Below are 19,294 nucleotides of genomic sequence, written 5' to 3'. Positions count from 1 at the left end.
ACCCTGGGGAGACCCCGGCTTCACTTGCTCCAAGTTTACCTCCCACCTCTGTGATGTCCCAGTCCTGTTCTCTGTGTTGCGTGTGGCCACCAGCCCAGACCTCTCCTGTCATCGTCTCTGCTCATTTTAGCCTCACAGTTCAATCCTGTTGTCAGCCCAGTTTCTCCCTGGAACCTCTGGTTTGCATTAGCAGCTGCTACTTAAACACGTGTGCTTTTGGCACCTGGTAAATCAAACTCGGCTTATTTTTCCCCTCAAATCTCTTCTCTTTCTCTTGTGATGATGTAATCAACTTCTCAGTTCTCTGTTCTTGAACCTAGTTTCATTTATACTTACCTTTGTCCAGGACAGCTCCATCGCGCGCACACACACACACACACACACAGGGTCAGGCACTTTGCTGTTTTCTCTTTAAGTCTTAAAATGAGCCCAGAGAATGAGCTCCTGTTCACTGGCTGGGAGCCCCTGGGGTGCAGTAATTTAGATGCCCCAAGGAGCAATGCAGTGGGCTGTGCACCTGGTGTAAGCTGTTTTCTCAAACTTTTTTCCTTTGGAAGTTGCATTGGCTTCCGTGGGCCAGCAAGACGCTGTCATTACTTTGACATGTTGGAGCACCAACCGTATTATGCTGCAATCCCATGTGATTTGTAGCCACCTAAGAGTGAGGTGCAAACTCAGTCACGGCCTGGGGCTTGTGCTTTCCTTTTTATACCTTAAGTAAGGAGTCCCTCCTTCTGGCTGCCGGAGCTCTTCAGGACAACACCCAGGGGCCTCGTCACGGGCACCCTGTGCTGCAGAGACGAGGCTGAGGGCCAAGGGACTTGAACAGCTGCTGCCGAGAGTCCTGGTGCTGGAAGACAGGCTGGGTCCCTGGGGGGCAGCACAGGAACGCTCCCCAGTGCCTTTGCAGTGTGGATTGGAGGAGTCTAAGAGGCAAGGAGAGACCCCCGGGGTTTGAGCACTGGGAGGAGGCTGTGCAGTGCAGTTCTGAGCCTCTGAGAAGCCGATCGGAAGAACACATGGCGGATGGGCAAAGTGAACCCTGGAGGTGTGCCGGTCAGCAGAGGGCCGTAAACAGGCTTCCAGTGGACATTTGCCTTCAATATTTCATAGTTTACATGCATTGATATCTTTTGTGACGTTATGTGTGTATTTGCCTAGACACAGACACACATTCACAAACTCAGCAGAAATATAACTCACTGAATTTTTGAAAGTGTACGTACAAAGTGAAAAGTGCAGCCGTACCATACACCACTCAGTCCAAAAGGTCAAACATTTTGGCCAGGCAAAGGCAGCACATGTCTGTAATCTCAGCACTCTGGGAGGCTGAGGCAGGAGGATGGCAAAATTTGAGTCCAGCATGGGCAACTTAGCGAGACACTGTATCAAAAATAATTTTAAAAGGGCGGGGGCTGGGCATATATCTCAGTGTGAAGGCCCTGAGTTCAATGCATTCTCACAATCTTGGCTAATCATATACTCCCCCTGCCCCAGACGCATGCAGAATAACCGTTCTCTCAACTTTCTCTTAACTCAGTTCATTTAGATCGTTTTTTTCAAACATCAGTTGGTGTTCTGGTCCCTCGCTTCCTTTGTTCAGCGGAGAGTTAGTGAGACTTGCCTAGTTTCCTGCATGTAGCAGCAGGCGCTCTCCTTTCTGGGTGTCTACTCACTCACTGTGGACTACTCTGGCCTTTATCAGCCAGCGATGCTTGGTGAAGTTTTTGTGTCATTTCCAAAAGCGAAGGCGGTGCTGCTGCTGACATTCTCTGTCATGTTTCTCTCCGCACACACCCAGAAACTGGCTGGCAGGTCGGCGTCTGCACAGTTGTCTTTAGAGGAGACGGGAGAGTTTCTGAACTGTGTGTCTTCAGAGGAGATCTTTAGCCAGTACAAAAGCGGGAACCTGTCATGGATTTTGTGTGAGCTCTGAGCCTCCGTCCATGCCCACACCGCAGACCCCTGTGAAGTTTCCGAGAAGGAAAGTGAGTGGGAAATGCTCATGAACGTGTACAGCAGAACGGAAACAAAGCTGCTAGCCAGCATTCCTCCAGCGCTCCTGGTCCACACTGTGATGGACCTGTCCTGTGGCCAGAGTCTCAGGAGCTGAACCCAGGGCTGTGTGTGACAGAAGGGAAGGAAAAGAGGAGCTCTGACAGGTGGAGACGTAGGTAGGAATCACAACCTGGCACACGTGGGAAGCTGTACGAAGAAATGCTTAAAATTTAAGAGTGTGCAGCCGGCCTCGTGCTCAAGGAGAGGAAATCACATCTCTCAGCGGAGCAGAAGAGCAGTTACGCAGGAACCGACTTCAGTCTACTGAGGTCTGTTTAGCTTATCAGGGAAGGTACGTGAACTCTGTCTTACGTTGTCTTCTTTTTCACCCCTCAGGGTCAAACACGTACGAAGAGGCAGCTGCATACATTCAGTGTCAGTTTGAAGACCTGAATAAGAGAAAGGACACAAAGGAAATATACACCCACTTCACCTGTGCCACCGATACAAAGAATGTGCAGTTCGTGTTCGATGCCGTGACCGATGTCATCATAAAAAATAACCTAAAAGACTGTGGTCTCTTCTAAGTTTTGCAGCTCGTGGTACCGTGCGTTTTCAAGCCAAGTGAGTGCTTATCTATGGACTAGAGTCTTGCAGTGACACAGAATGTAGCATGAAGCACGAGCGCCCGGAACCCATCAAAGCCGCTCTGTTGTTTCTTTAGCTAAAGGTCCCAGAAGGGCCTTTCTTCCATGCGAAGGGTGGTCCTGCCCTGAGGAAAAGAAGGGCTGTGCTGTGGCAGGGCTTCGGGGTGTGGGTGGTGGCTGCACCTGTAAATATGCACCTGTATGGATAGTGTATTTATGACTCCAAGTTTCCACATGACTTCTCGGTTTTAAGTGTGGGGACTTACAACTCTGGTGTGCTGGCTTTGGAAATGTCGTTAAATGTTGAGTACGCTGTACTGAATGACAGACTATTACTGTGTTTTCCAGTTTTAAGAAGCTTTATTTAAGTTCATGCCCTAGAAATCGTTAGGTACGGTGATTAACATTAGGAAATGTCACAGCCCTTATCATGAATTATATGTATACTTATATTCATAAAAGTGTTATTTGTACAAACACTGCACAGACTATTTTAATACCATGATTTGGTCTTTAAATTTAATGTTTTATTGAAATGTTCTTCGAGAGGATGAGTATATCTGCCTTGGAATCAATGTAAAATTATATATGCATTTTAATTTTTCTTTGAAGAATGAGTGCATGCTGCTCTGGATTCTCATTAGATTTGGGTTGAAAAACTAAAATTCCAGATTTTTGAAAATATTCTGTCTTACAGACATTTAATTGTATTTTTTTTTCACTTTGAATTTTAATATCTGGATGGTATTCACCTTAAAGGTGGTGCCAGGTTACTTTTATACATTTTAAACAACTACATTTTTATTTGTAACTGAGTTTGGGTAGATGTTGGAAGCATTTTTGTGGGTACAAAAAACTGTAGCATAATGAATTTTGAGACATTCATTTGTGTATTTCCTTTGGGAAATCCCTTGTACTTAGCATACATTAGTTCTTTGTTTGGAAGATACCAAGAAAGATCTTTGAATACTCTCTTGCTGATGTTATGCAAGCTTTAAATTCATATATGTAACTAGTTTCAGATTTGATTGTTCCCTTAGACATTTAGCTCTCCTTGCCTTTGCTTGAATTTATATTCTTTCTTTTTAAATTATTCTATAATTTTTGAGAATTAAATGGACAATTACACTTAGAAAATGAATAGCAGTACTTAACAGAGTCAGTGATCGTTTCTGTGTGCAAATAAGTGTTACCTATCAGCTAGTTACTCAACTTTGACAGAATCGTTTTGTCTTTTGATTATTGACCTTGTCTGTGTGATCTTGTTTTAACAAAAAGATCAGTATCCCCATCCTGTTTCCCTTTTTTTATTCATCATGAAAAATCGAGTCTCTTAGGAAGTGTCACTGGTAAGTAGTTTGCAAGTTTAGTTCTGTGTCACCCTTTGTTAAGGTATATTTGTTGGTGTTTGTGTATCTGTGTGTATGGGAAACCATAGACTACATTCACAGCTGTTTGTTTGGGGGCTTTTTCCTTTTTTTGTAATGTGAGGAAATTCAAAGTTACCAAATTCTTCAAATGTGTTAGTCTAGATTCTTTATGTGCCTTTCATGAAAGATACACGTTCATTCATTTTAGCGGGGGAACACCTGTCGGATCCACATTGTGAGCTCTGTATGAAATTTAACTGTAATGCGAATAAATTTGAATGAGAAATAAGGTTGAAAAAGCCACAAAGAAGCACATATTGGTGACCATCAGTGACGAATCCCTGAACTTTATTCTGTGTAATTGTGTTACTAATGAGTCCTAATAAATTTACATTTTTAAAATTTTACAAACCTGTTGGCTTAACCCATTTTGCACTGCTGTGTCACCAACCACACGCCATTTCTTCGTTCCTTCCTTCAGGAGGCTCTTTTCGCCATTGTACCTGTTTCAGGAGCTTGAGTTTTCTCGGCCCCAAGTTTTCTCTCACAAACATGAGGTGCCAGTCTGGAGCCCCTGCCTCTGCGTTCCCGTCTGAGGGTTTGTCACCTGCTCCAGCTCTGTATGCTCCAGACCACACCCAGCCCTGTTCCCGCTGGGAAGCAGCTGTCCCCTCGCCCTGCCGTGTTAGCCAGTGCCATGGTCTGGGTGTTGAGGGGCACCTGCAGTTCACTACCCATGGGAGGTGGCGGGGCCATCAGGAGGTGGGGTCTGGTGGGCCGTCGCTGGGGTTGTGAGCTCACTGGGGGTTGTGGGAACCATTCCTTCCTCTTCTTCTCTTTGCTGCCTGGCCGGTGAAGTCAGCTTCGCTTTGGACAGGCTCCCACTGTACTCCTCTTTCTCCCCACGGAGCCTGGACTGTGGGACTCTTCACTCGTGCACTGGAATCTCCAAAACTGACTGAAACCCGCTACCTCTCTTTACAAGTTCGGCATCTCAGATACATTGTTATAGTGACGGGAAGCTGACTGATGTCGCTACTAAGTACCATCACCCTGAAGTCCGTCAGTTGAACTCCATCTGAAGGAAGGGCTCATGTCCTCCATCTCCGTGTCCATTGACGGGCTGCTCTGTTCTCCCAGTGCTCCCAGTGGCTCTTTCTCCCTCCCCGCCCATTGCAAGCTCCTAATCACCCCCAGCTACTTCCGTACTCCCCAGTTTCTGGCACTATACATTCAGCCAGCGCTCACGCATCCCGGGCTCTCAGGGTGACTTGTCCCATGTGCCGTGTATGACAATGCCTGGGGTCCCATCTGATTTCTCTCTCACAGCATAATGATCTCAAGATGCATACAATTAGATTTTTTAAAAATGCTCCCTGTTGTCTTGCCTCGGAGCCACTTATGACATCTTAACACCCATGAAATTGGAAGCTACTGAAGGCACAGTTATGTGTCTTGGCAACTTTGTGTCGTCTGCAGAGTCAGCCTCGGTGGCCACGCGGTGATCTGTGGAATGACGCAGTTGCCACGACAGATGTCACCAGGGTCGCTGTGCAGAGGAGGAAGTGATGTAACAGCCCTAGGCTCTGCTGCCTGGCCTGGCTTCAAGTAGTCTTGGCTACTCCCTTGGTAGCTGCTTGACTTCTCTGCTTCCGTTTTATTATCTGAGAAAAGTAGGGATCGGGTAGTCAGACTACTAACCTTAGTGGTTATTATAGGTCTTAGTCTACTGTGCATGTTCAACACCTCTAAGGCAGTGTAGCATGCGCTAAACCCTCCATACATTTTGCTGGGTTTTTTTGGTAATAAAGAATATTTTGCTATACTTGGGAGTGAATGGAGGACCTTCAGACAGAGCTACATCCCATCCTGCATTTTAGTTATTATTTTTGAAACAGAGTCTGGCCAAATCATTCAGTTTCCCAGGCTGAGCTTGAGCTTGCTGTCCTCCTGCCTCAGCCTCCCGGGGTGCCGAGATTATAAATGCATCGTCCCTCAGTCCAACTCTTGGGCTACTGAAGCGTAATCAGAGTTCATCCACTGTTACTGATACAATTTCGGAGGAAATGTTTTAAATAAAACAACCATCACATTCATCTTTGTAGTTAAAACTTCAGAGCGTCTGACCTTGATACCGATAAAGGGAAATGAGAATTAGAGGAAAAAGGCACCGATTTCAGGACACTTTTCTTATCTTAATGTAGCCAAAAGCACGAGAGATGATTTCTTGTTTCAGCCTAGTTTGAGAAATACTCTTTTTTATCTGCTTTTCAAAGCTCCACCTTAGCAGTTAAAATGCATTTTTAGCAAGAATTTCAGATTTCACAACTTCACTGGGCTGGTTCCGGAGCATTTTTTCCTTAACCATTCACTGCTTGCTTTTGTCTTTGTTGTGATTTATTTCCTTGCGTGTTCACATGGCATTAAAGGTTAGGAAGCAGGCATCACCCAGTCGAGACTGCGAGGGTCCCCTGAGAGGACAGGCTTGAAGGGGACTGCAGGAGCCAGCAAGAAACCGCAGCTTCCGGTCTAACGATGGCTGAAAGCAGCCCTGTCCGGACTGGTCCGCTGTGCACACTGTCCTCCCGCCTCTCTTTCTAATGGATCACAACCTGCCTGTGTCTGGAGCTCCTGGGACAGGACCTGCCCTCTGGACACCGTGCTGGGGCCGCCTGAGAGCATCCGGACTTCTTGCCTGGATGAGTAGAGTATCAGATTGTCTGTGTTTCAGTTTGTGGACCATGGAGGGTCCAACAGGAAATTCGCCGGTATGATTCATGCAGGACTTGCTGGGCCACATTTGTGATAGTGTAGCATGTTTCCCTCATTTCCAAAGTAAGTAAACACCCTCTGGAAGAGAACGGATCTCCTAGCACCTGCTTCGTAAGACAACACCCTAACACATAAATCCTTCCTCATAACTGGGAATGCAGTTTGGTCCTACACTACCTATTAGAGTAAACTATGAATCAATTTGAACTGTGGATGTTTTTTCCTCAAAAAGAAGCTTATCTAAATCTGGCAAAGATTTTCTCTGGTGAAGCACAATGGAAAGCTCGAAGTGGGGGACACACCCCGTTTCCTCTCTGAAAGCCCCAAATCTGATCCGCCTCCACAGCTTCTAGGAACATATATGAAACAATGTAGCTCTAATTGTTGGCAATTAATATTTTGTATCATGTTGGCTACCTAGTAAGTGGCAGAGCTGGGAGTGAAGTCCAGACACAGTTACACACACACACACACACACACACACACACACACACACACACATTTAACTTGAGTATTTCTGTGACATACCCGGCTGAATTAAATGTATTTTTAAACAGCACCTGTTCCTTATTACAGTTCTAACAGCTACTGGAAGGTACGTGATTACTCCGTGTGTCTCACATTATATTCCTGTTGGAGAAGTGGGACACATTTTTTTTTTCCTTCTGCAGCTCTGCTTGCATGGAAGTTTCTAAGTTTAAGAAATGGAGACACCATAGACAAAAAGCCAAAAACTACGTGAGATCTGGATCTGGGTGCCTGGAAGAAGTCACTGTTCCTGACCGCTGTGGAAAGCGGTGGGACTGCCCGATTTTCGAGTGCCAGGGTGGGGTTTGATGTCACAGGGCCTTTCCTGCAAGGAGGGGGGGCCTGTCTATTTCCACCTCTAACTGTGTGTGCTGAGATAAAAGGGACAGACGTGCATCTGAAAATCCAGACTCCAGAAGCAAGCTGTGAAGTTAGAAAGGTTTGTAGTGCCAATCTTGTATTATAGTAGGAGTAGACCCACAGGGTCCTGGAAAATTACTAAGCCCTGGTTTATAAACCCAGCTCTGCCTGTTCTTTAGCCAAATCAAGAGATCATTTGTTTTTCTTTAACATTGCTATTGTATTTTTCTACGTTTCAGTTCCCCCTGCCAAATTCCTCTCTTGCTCCACACCTCCCACAGGACGGGGCTGAGCACTGAGGCATGAAAGCTCCCAGAGTTTCCAGAAGGACTGGCTCGCAGGAACTGTGGAGGAGGAGGGGGGAGGACCTCGGTCAGGAGTGGGCCACGGATGGATGTCCTGACTTTGGATAAAGACAGAGGACGCAGTTGGTTTGCTCTTTAAGGATCCACGAGATCCTCTCTGCTACTCTGCGTGAAGGACGAGGACGACAGGCTCAGACTCCTCTCATGACTTCAGTTCATCAGTAGGAGGCTTCCTCTTCATACAGAGGCAGTTTTAGTTATTTGTCCTTGGGGTGCATTTATGTATAGACAGACGTAAAACTGACAACTTTCTACACGGAACAGTGTGCATCCAGCAAATTAAACTACATTAGACTATGTTGATAATTTATTTATAAATTAGTCAAAATTGTCACAGTTCAGAAATAAAAATTGGAAATGCTCAGATGATTAAGCCTGATTGAGTCATTCTAATAGTTATGAGGAAGAAAATGTACCGGCCTATACCAGTGTGATTTTCATTTGATTGAACAATTATGTCTAATAAAGATATTAAACTTTAAATGTATAGCCGTCTTGTCTTATAGAACCTAATGTGTGAAACATGAATTTCTTTTTATTAAATTATCCAGCTTACACAAGTCCCATCATCATATAGGTAATTCCACTACTCCTGGCTCTCAAATCACTGAATGAGTAGGGTGCGCTCATGTGTATTTCAGGGCATCATGGCTCACGGGAGGTTGAGCTTTCCATGGAGAAAAAACAACATCGGCCCTACTTCCTTGCTGTTTGAGCCCAGCTTCTTCCTATTAGTTTCCAGTGCCACGAGTGTGTGGGGAATCAAAATCCACAGCTGTCCGCTTCACTAAACAGCCAAAGACTTTACACTTTGGCCAGCGGTGCCAGCCGACCCGTGTTCAGCATTTGTCTCGGATTTAGCAAAAGTGTTCCTGTAGGAAATCCTGCACATGCAGTCTTTTGGAATGAATGAGTGTCTCTCTTTCCCATGGGTCTCTGGCAGAAATGCCCCTTTTGCTTAGCTACTGTCAAGGACAGTTGGAAAGCGGTGGACCTGTTAAGGAAAATACAGCTGCCAACCCCACTTACAGACTGGGTGGTGAAGCTGTAATGAAAAAAGCAGCTTCAGAAACATGTGCTCCTAGTAACTCACTTTCCTACATCAATTCTAATAATTATAATTTAGGTGTGAAAAGACCAAGGGCAATTTGTGTGGATGATTTTCTTCTTCCTCCTCTTCCTCCCCCTCCTCCTCTTCTTCTTTAGTTTGCCACAAAAGTTTGGATAAAACACAAGTTGTTATATTGGCATTATTGTTTGTGCCCTAACTCTTGTCCAGCAGTGTCTGGTAGTAGGTGTGTACGTGTGTGCACCTAGGTGTCATTTGGTTTCCACGCTCTACTCAGCACCCTCTCTGTGATAGCCCTACTTGGGGAAGGAAACCAGAAATGCTGGTGAAAAGGCAGAAGGACTGAAACCGAACCCTGGCCTGCTGCCTCCTACTGCGTGACCTTGATCAAGTTTCTTATCTGCTCCTTGTCTCTAAAGTGTCTCTGTAAATGGAGATAACCTTAGCATCCCCCTCCCGAGGTTGTTATCAGTGTAACATCACACAGCGTGATGGAAATCTTCACTCTCTTCAGTCTCCGGATGGCGATGATGGTGAAAAAACATACTATGAATAACAGGAAGGAGACGGGAAAAGTGATACAAACAGCTGTGATAGCTAAGCAGGGACCATCTGTGCCATCAGCGTCCCAGGCCTGGCATAACTGTTTTCACCCCATGGCACTAGGAATGGGCCTGTGTCACTAAACAGGAGCAGCCTGGACCCGGCTGGGCGTGAGTCTGGTGGAGCGAAGGACTTTGACCACAGGAGAGGGCGAGAGAGGGGAATCCTGTCTTCATGCCTCCCCCAGCTCCTGGTGAAACCAGCAGGAGATATTTGCCAAGGAGAAAACAAGAATTCCTAAGATGTTCTCTGTTTCCCACTGCTTTTGTGACAAACTGCCACAGAATCAGCAGCTTAAAGTGAGACAAATTTATTCTTTTAAATTCCGGAGATTGGAAGTCTAGAATAGATCCACAGATTTCACATGATCGACAAGCTACATGTGAGAATTCTTTTTTTCTTCCTCTTTTCTGCTCCTAGAGTTTGTGCAGGTCTCTGGGCCCACAACCCTTGTTCTGTCTGCAGAAGCCACTGCCCAGCTTCTGGCTTCTGAGGCTGCTTCAGTCTTAACCATAGCTGTACCCACGTTCACCCCTCCTTCCCTGGTAGAAGCACCCATGGGGTTCCCTGGGGGCCACATGGAATCCAGGATATGAGGCTGCTTCAGTCTTAACCATAGCTGTACCCACGTTCACCCCTCCTTCCCTGGTAGAAGCACCCATGGGGTTCCCTGGGGGCCACATGGATAATCCAGGATAATCACGGCCTTTAAGATCCTTAACTCCGACTAGGTTTCCAAGGCCCCCTTCACAGTGTAAAGTAGCAGTGGCCGGGTCTAAGGAGGAGAGCAGGGACATCACCGGACGACCATTTTTAACCCTGCCACAGCTACGAATTCCTTTGTTTGCTTTCTCTCAGAGGCAGTGTTTAGAGTAGAGAGCCATCCTGTTTAAGGTGAAAGATTAAATACTTGAATGGTCATAGGATCACAGCTAAGTCCACTAACTGCAACTTCCAGGACAGAATCAAAAAATCACTGGGAAAAGAGGTCTCGAAAACACCCTGGTGGCTTTTAGATTCGTGTTGAAAGTAGAATTCCAGTGTGGGAAATCCTCATTATCCTGAACAACTGGTCATGGCAGGATCTTAAGCTATACTCTCTAAAAATAAGAAGAAAAATCTATAATATCTACTGAAAAATAAAGTTAGGACTACATGTTTGCCTCACATATAAAACAAAATTCTAAAATTAAGTTGGCTATCTTAGGTTTAATGAGATTTCAATTATAATTTCAAATGCGCTGCAATTTATTGAACAAAGAGTAAAGTTGATTGTATTTTTTTTTTTAAAGGACAGAGTGTGACAGCCTTTATTTTTGTCATTCAGGGAATGATCATAAAGACATTTCTGGGAATGTATGTGGATGCTTACCAGGTTTCTGAATAATACTACATGTAACTATTACTTTTCATAATTCATCTCTGAACAACCTCTTTCTATTAGTTTTCTTCATTTATTTAAACAATTGTAATTCTGTCACATCTTCATTTCATTACAAGACTGGACCAATGTTAGTTTCATTAGTTACATTAAATCCTATATTCACATTAACATTTCTAATTTTACTTCATAGTTTTATATTTGCATAAAACATCAGATCATACAGGCAAATACAATAATTAAGAGCTTGAACAGGCAAAGATGTTTCTGGCATGGCTAGAGCTATGAACTTCTATAATAGGGGAGGGAATAACAATCAACAGTTCAAAATGAATATTTCAGTGTGTGACTTTTCTTTGCAATCATTCATGCTATGAGGAGCGCATATGGTAAATACTCAAATAACCTGCCATGGCTGTGTCTAGACGTTCCCCCAATGCCTCATGCCATCATAGGTGGCTGGATCTAGAGTGTGTGCAGCTGGAATTAAGGGTGTGAGTGCTGCCTGCCCTAAGGGTGGTAGCCTGAATAAGATAAAAGGGACAGAAAGATGCTGGTTCTTATTGCTGCTGCTGCTGCTGTTTGTCTTCTGCTCTGTTGTGCCACCCTGCCTTGGAGCCAGCCAACTATGAGCTAAAACCTCTACAAACTGTGAGCCAAATAACCTTTCATTCTTTAACTTTCAGTTCTGGGTATTTTGTGAGAAAAGTAACGAAGACTTCAGAAATACAGCCTTTTAGTTGACTGAAATTATAACAATTTGAAAAAAACAAAAACAAAAAAGAGTACGAAGAAAAAAATCACATTAAATTCATCTTACAATTGTGTTCTTTGTTTTATTTACTATTATAACAAGCACACTAAACAGAGAGGGGCTTCGCTTCTAAGGATGTTTTTGTCTTGCACATATAGAAGCACGGAGCAGGAAGTAGCGACGTGTACACTGCTCACCATTATGTCGCCCACCCTGGGACAGCATCTCTCACGGCACGGGAGGCAGAAAGCAAGATGGGAAAGATGATTGTGAGGAGAGAGTCTTGACTTATGACTGTAACATTTACCATAGAGAATTTATAACACAGACATCAACAAAGAATTCATGGCAGAAGTAGGAGAATTCAATCAAAAGGTCTCACCCGCTATGTTACTGCAGAAGAATCAGAATCATCCGTTATCCTTGCAGTGCAAAAACATTCTTTGGGCAAATTCAGTCCCAGCATTTTCTATATGCTTCCACTGAGCAGTCTTGAGACTCAAGACTGTTGTTTGGAGAACAGTGAATTTTTTTTTAAAGCAAACAAATTTGGAAATAAACAGTTTACTACAGCCTCTTCTTAGAATTCTGAAGACCCGTTAGTCTTGTTGCAACAGAAAATAATTTGTTATATCTACTTAATAAGGATATTCCCCCCTCTAGCACTCACATACCAAGAAAACTGGCCAACTGGAGTTGCACATAAATAATTAAAGAGCCCAGCCAAGTCAGTCTTTCTTTGTAAGAATCACCACGTGTGTGAGTGAGTGTGCACATAGTAAAGCTTCCCGTGTGTGTACCTGCACACTCACACACCTCCACCCAACCACAGCTGCCTCTGTGCCTACAGAGGTAACCAGGACCCTGAAGTTTACGTTTATCATTCCTTTATGTTTTACTAATGTGCACATCCTTTATATATTTTCTGTTTTTTCCAATCTTTAGATATATCTTCTCAAACTCTAGGCATTTTCCTCTGACTTGATGTTTTAGTTGTTTGACAGTTTTGGGTGAGATCTGTGCATGCTGCCAGGTACTGCTCTTCCTGTATTTATAACTTTTTGTCCAGGGCTGTGTCATGGTTTATTTAGTCATTTTGCTATTTCCAGACTCTTTGGTCGTTTCCCTTCTTCAGCCAAAGCGGCCACGTACATGTTCATTCTGAACAGAGTTAGACTGTGGAATCATGACACAAAAACTATTCTCACCCTGACTTTGCTAGATACAAAATCGTTTTTCAGGGCGAGAATGGTAATTTATACTCCAACTGGAATTGTATGAAACTTGCGGTTCATTCACATCTTCGAGACCGTGCGGTTTTGTTCAACATGTAGCCAACTTTTCTGCAGGTCTGCACAGTTTGCACTGTGCTATGGCCATAGGGGGCTGAGCTTGTGGAATTTTGAGTTCATCCTCCAGGAAAATGTTAGTCTTGCTTCCTCGTGAATCAGCTTGAGCTCAAACCCAGCCAGTTCAGTATTATGTCCTCTTTTAGGAAGCAATGTTTGAAAATAAATATTTACCTATGATCTGTGTCCTTGAGGCTGAAAAGTGGTTCCCACTCCATCCTGGGAGGAATGGTGTGGACAGGGGTGTGGTATGAGGCTGAGGAGCATTTCTGTGGCAGTGTGACTGACACAACTGTGATGCAGATGACCGCCTTCAGTTTCTCTCTTACTGCTGGTGTTTGGAAGTAGAATAATGTCCTCCGTATTGAGTTAACCCTTTGGGTGGTTGGGTGGAAGTGTAGGGGCATCCAAAAAAAGGAAATAGGGGCTCTCATTTCGTGGAAGCAAACCTGGAAGCACAAACACCTCTTGGGAAATAAGAGGCGTGCTTGTAGGTGAGGGGACACTAAGTTCGTTCTGTTAGGTAGTGGAAGAAGCCTTCTCCAGCCTCCAATTCCATGCTGAATCACTGTTAAGTAATTCTGGTAAGCCGCATCCCAGTTCATCCCTCTATAACTAAACAGTCTTATTTCTTACAGGAGTCTCCAGAATTTCACCCTGTCCCACCAGCCTGTTCTGCTCAAAGCCTGGGGATGGGCTGCTATTTACCATCCTCAGGAGTGGCCCCTCCCTCTGTCCAACATCCCTCAGCAGCTGTATCTTTACCTTACAGCAGCCACAGGCCTCTGCCAACCCTGCTTAATAGCAAGGCCAGAAGTTAGTTGCCAGAACTTCCCTTTTCCAGAAATGTCTAACGTTTGCTATGGTGAATCATGACATATTTCTCATGGATCTTACTTCACGACTGCCTGGGAGCAACATGTCAATGAAAGCTCCTCCGCGTCAAATTTGTTTCCAACCCCCTCCTTCCCATAGGTGACTGGGGCACATGAAGTTTTGCCCCTGATCTATTGCTGTTATTCCCAGTAGTGCAGCTGAACCTAAAGGGCCCCGCGAGCTTTGCTGGGAGCCCAATCGGACCTGCACATCTGGGCCCACCCCACCTCTCCCACCTCTTTCCGGGTGTGCCTCTGCTGTCTCATGTGTTCCCGGAGATCCCAGTGAAACATCCTTCCGGGCATCCTCCTTGCAAAATGAAAGATGGTCTGTTCTAGGTGTGAGTCACAATCTTTCCTGTGATAGAAACCAAATGCAAATTCAAGCTGGCTTAAATAAGTAAGCAAATAAGTGACTAAAAATATCGACTCATATCACTGGCAAGCCTAAACCTGGAGTGGACTGTGCACATATCCTGTTTCCCAGGTTTCTAACATCATCATCACACAGTTTCTCTGCTTTTCTGGACCTGCCTTCCTTTTTTGTATTAATTTTATTTGCACACAAGCTTTCTTCTTTTATGTACAAGAGGGCTTTTCCAGCCTCAGTTCCTAGCTTACAAACCAAGGCAAAAAGAGCCTCTCTCTCTTTTGCTGTCAGTCTAATCCCACGAAGAGCTCAGACAGGTCCTGAGTGAGTCACACGTCTACTTCTTGAGTGTGGACATAGGGCATTGTGATCAGCTGCGCCATGTCTAGGCCTGGTCTGCAGCTGAGATGGTGGACTATAACACTCCCCCATGGGAGTGTTGATGGCAGCACAAACACACACACACAAAGGACACCCACTAGGGACTTTGGGGGCTCTATACTAATCACTTCCATGGCCCCACATATGAGAACTTGTAAGGTACAAGATCTTTACGCTGTGGCTGAGCAGCCTGTGTTTGCCGTACACACTGATTACATCCATCCTGTGAAGGTAGAAAGTGCATGTGACACATCTCAATTCTTTCTGAGTCCCCTTCCCCTCCTCCCTATTTGTTCTCTCTCCACCTCTTGGTCCCCTCCCTATTTGCAAAAGAGCTACGAAACACTGTCACACTCTAAAATCCTCCCTCTTCACCGTAATGGGCTATTTAGAAAGCTCTAGAGTGAAGTACCCCAAAAGTGCCAAGAAAGTCACTTTTCTTTTTCTTTTTGGTACCAGGGATTGAACTCGGGTCCTTGTGCTTGCAAGGCAGGCCACCAAACCACTTAGCTAAATCCCCGGCCCAAGAAAGTCACTTTTCCAAGATAACTCAACCTTGGCAATAAATCCACTCACCTTCTGAGGTGAATTTGCTTTGGATCAACAGGAATTTGAGATGTGCAAGCTTCGTGTGTTCCAGTCTGATCACAGAGACAGCTCCTCTCTGCCCACTCAAATCGCAGTGACGTGCAGTGGACACCATTCTACCAGAAGTCCTGAAATAGAATCGCAGCGTGGGAGGAAGTGCTCACTCCATCCTCCAGTGAAGTCCCATGTGATTTAGACTCTCATTGTAGGTGTTACTTTTCCATGTTTTCCTCATCTGAATTGCTGTATTTTCTCCAGAAATTGCTATATTTATCCATTTTTAATCTTTACAAATCAAAACACCTATGTGCTACACATAGTCTGTTGTGTTCAGCCAGTAACTTGCACTTAGAGAAAGCCACACGTCCTCAGGACGCATGCTGCAAGTGTTTAATTCACACTTTAAGTAGCCTGGAAGATACGTAAATTGGTCACTTATACATAGATTTCCCTTTGTTAAGCTCGCACATTTATGGTTTCTGAAGTATCAGTTCCTGAGAGGTAGGGAAGAATGCCTGGGACAATCCCCGCCCAACGCGCACCGGTCCTTATTCAGTTTTCATGCCGATTGATTCATTTCAGTTCATGTTTCACAAACTGTTTAAGTAACAGTTCTGCAAGGTGTTGCCCCCCACATTGCGAAGAAACACTTGCTGTTTTCCGGTAGTTTACAAAGTTTGTTAGCATAGTATAGATTCCATATATGTCTGCATTAAAGAAATATTCTTGATTTCTTCCAGCATTTTCCAAGCTTCCTGGACCAGGCAAAGGCAACGTAGGAGCCAGGAGTTCACCTCTTGTAGATCCAGTCCTGGAGTAGCTCAGAGTGTGAAAGGCTGACACATGAAGAGGAGCTCACTTTCTTTCGTAAGACAAGATCATCTGTGGAGCACTTTGCTGGAAGACAGTTGCTTCCGGAATGATAGCAAGCAAAAGATTTTGATTTAAGAAAAAGCACTCTTCCCTAGGAGACTACTCACACAGGCCAGATGTCTAGCACAGCACACTGAACACGCACATCTCACTCCTGACTCTAGTACCTCACTGATTTTTGTCTGGTTCATTTCTTTCTTTCTTTCTTTTTTTTTTTTTTTTTTTTTTTTTTTTTTTTTTTTTTTTTTTTTTTTTTTTTTTTTTTTTTTTTGGTATTAGGGATCGACCTTGGGTCCTTGCGCTTGCAAGGGAGGCAGTGGCACCATTGAGCTAAATCCCCGGCTCTGGTTCATTTCTTTAAAACATTGTTTTAATATAATACAAGTAGATATTAAAATATAAAAGCTATTATATGAAAAAATAATTTTATGACAAAAATGATTAGAGAATAACAACACTGATTTCTACAGTGGCTACACTAGTCTACCCTCCCACCAATGGTGGAAAAGGTTCATTTTTTCACACACTCCCACCAGCATTTGTTATTGGTTGATTTATTGATAGCAGCCATTCTTTCTGGGGTGAGGAGGGATAGCAGCATTGTTCACATTTGCATCTCTCAGATGAACAGTGATATTCACTTGCTGTTTCTGCTTCTTCATCTGAAAAGCATGTATTCATCTCAGATCTCCATTTTAGAATTGAGTCTTTAAATTTGGGTGGACTTATTTTTTTCATTTGTTTATGTATTTTAGATAGTAGTCCTTTGACTGAGGAACCTGGCTGAGTTTTTTTTCCCACTCTGTGGGCTCTCTCTTCACTCTGTTGGTGATTTCTCTTGCTGTGCAAGAGCTTTTTAATAAGATGTGATCCCAGTTTTGATTATTTGTAGTATTTCCTATGGGATCAGGATTTTGTTCATGGAGTCTTTGTCTACTCCTGTGTCCCCAAGCCGTCTGCCTATTCTCTCTTCCAGGAGATTTAGTGTCTGTTTGAATGTTTGGATCTTTGACCTGCTTTGATTTTAGTTTAGTGCGAGGTGAGAGACATGGGTCTTGTTTTAGTCTTTGGCATAAAGAAACCAGTTTTTCCAGCACCATTAGTAAAGCTGTCCTTCTTCCAGTGAACAAGCGAACATGTTTGGACCCTTTGTCAAAGACAAGGTGGCTGAGTGTTTGAGGGTTGTTTTTATTTATTTATTTTTTTCATCTTCTACTCTCTTTCCTTGAGGATCAGACCTGTTTTTCTTTTTCTTTCCTTTTTTTTGCCAGCACCATGCTGTTTTTAATCACAGAAGTTTTGTATATAACTTCAAGCCAGGGTTTATGATGCCACTACCTTACCTTTGTTGCCCAGAATTATTTTTGTTATTCTATGTCTCTTTCTGATTCCAAATGAATTTCAGGAATAATTTTTCAAGTTCTGTGAAGTATGCTAATGGTGTTTTGATTGGGATTGCATTAAATCTGTATAACAATTTTGGGAGTATGGCCATTTTCACTATGTTGGTTCTTCCTACCCATGAGCAAGAGATATCTTTCCATTTTTCTGATATCCTATTCAACTCCTTTTTTAGAGTACTGTAACTTTCAATGTAAATATTTTAATTTCCTTTGTGAGACTGATTCCAAAGTATTTCACTTTTGATGTTATTGTAAAAGGTGTTGTTTTCCTAATTTCTCTCTCAGTGAGTTTGTTATTTGTGTTCAGGAAGACTATTGATTTTTGAGTGTTGACTTTGCATCTAGCTACTCTACTGATTTTGGTTATTAAACTTAGAAGTCTTGTGGTGGAGTTTGGGGGATCTTGTATGTGGAGTATCAAATCATCCACAAACAATAATAATTAAATTTCTTCCTTTCTTTTTTTATTCGTTTTATTTCTTTCTCTTGTCTAATTACTTTGGCTAATGTTTCCAGAACTATATTGAATAGAAGTGGTGACAGTAGACAGCCTTGTCTTATTCCTAATTTAATGGGGAAAGCTTTGAATTTTTGACCATTTAGTTTGGCTGCTGGTTTCACATAGATGCCTTCTATCAGATTGAGGTAAAGATCATCAATTCCGATTTTCTGTAGAGTTTTTTTAATCACAAGTGAATGTTGGCCTTTATCAAATGCTTTTCTTTGCCTCTCTGGATGATCATATATCTTTTGTCTTTCACTCTGTTGATATAGTGCATTACATTTATGGACTTGCATGTGTTGAAGCAACTCTGCATCTCTGGGATGAAACCTACTTGGTCATGATGTATGATTTTCCTTATAATTTACTGCATTCTGTTTGCCAGTATCTGGTGGAGGATTTTTGCATATTTTCATTAGGAAGATTGGCCTGTAGCTTTCTTTTATGATTGGATCCTTCTCTGGTTTTGACATCAGATTAATACTTGCTTCAAGCAATGATTTGGGGAGTATTGCTCCCCTTTCAAATTCATTGAAGAATTTAAAGAATAGTGGCATTAGATCTCCTCTAAATTTCTTGTAGAATTCAGTAGTGAAACCATCAGGGCTTGGCCTGTTCTTTGTTGGTAGGTTTTTATTTACATTTTCAATTTCAGTGACTGATATTGGATTATTTAGGTTTTTTTATATCTTCATGATTCATCTCTGATATTGATATGTATCTAGCAATCTATCCATTTCTTCTGTGTTTTCCATCTTTACAGGTTCTTAAAGTAAATATTGATGATCTTCTGGATTTCTACAGGATCAGTGGTGATTTTACTCTTTTCATTCCTAATTACATTAATATGAGTTTTTTTTCTCATTTTTTGGCTAAAAATTTATCCATTTTATTTATTCTTTCAAAGAACAAATTCTTCAATTTATTGATTTTTTTGCATTGTCTTCTTAGTCCCAATTGCACTAATTTCTCCTCTGATCTCTATAAATTCCTCCCTTGTACTAGCTTTGGGTTTGACTTGTTCTTTTGCTACATGTTTTAGGTTCAATATTAGGTTGTCCATTTGAGCTTATTCTGTTTCCCTGATGTGAGAATTCAACTCTATA

At 43.1% G+C, this 19,294-nt stretch overlaps 1 protein-coding gene across 1 annotated transcript in view; it reads left to right on the top strand.

Annotated features, from left to right (window-relative positions):
* Gnai1 (G protein subunit alpha i1) overlaps positions 1-3,838 on the top strand; it is a 51,735-nt gene extending 47,897 nt beyond the window's left edge. Inside the window, exon 10 of the mRNA XM_033755890.1 lies at positions 2,395-3,838. Within this exon, the coding sequence (XP_033611781.1) occupies positions 2,395-2,585 (191 nt within the window). The 3' untranslated portion in view covers positions 2,586-3,838. The remainder of the gene's footprint in view (positions 1-2,394) is intronic.
* The last annotated feature ends 15,456 nt before the right edge of the window (positions 3,839-19,294 follow it).

This window comes from Fukomys damarensis, unplaced genomic scaffold (genome assembly GCF_012274545.1).
Source record: "Fukomys damarensis isolate Sample0158 unplaced genomic scaffold, DMR_v1.0_HiC HiC_scaffold_4, whole genome shotgun sequence".
NCBI classification, from domain to species: Eukaryota; Metazoa; Chordata; class Mammalia; order Rodentia; family Bathyergidae; genus Fukomys; species Fukomys damarensis.
Note: the sequence above shows the minus strand (reverse complement) of the source record. Positions and strands in the feature narration are given on the sequence as shown.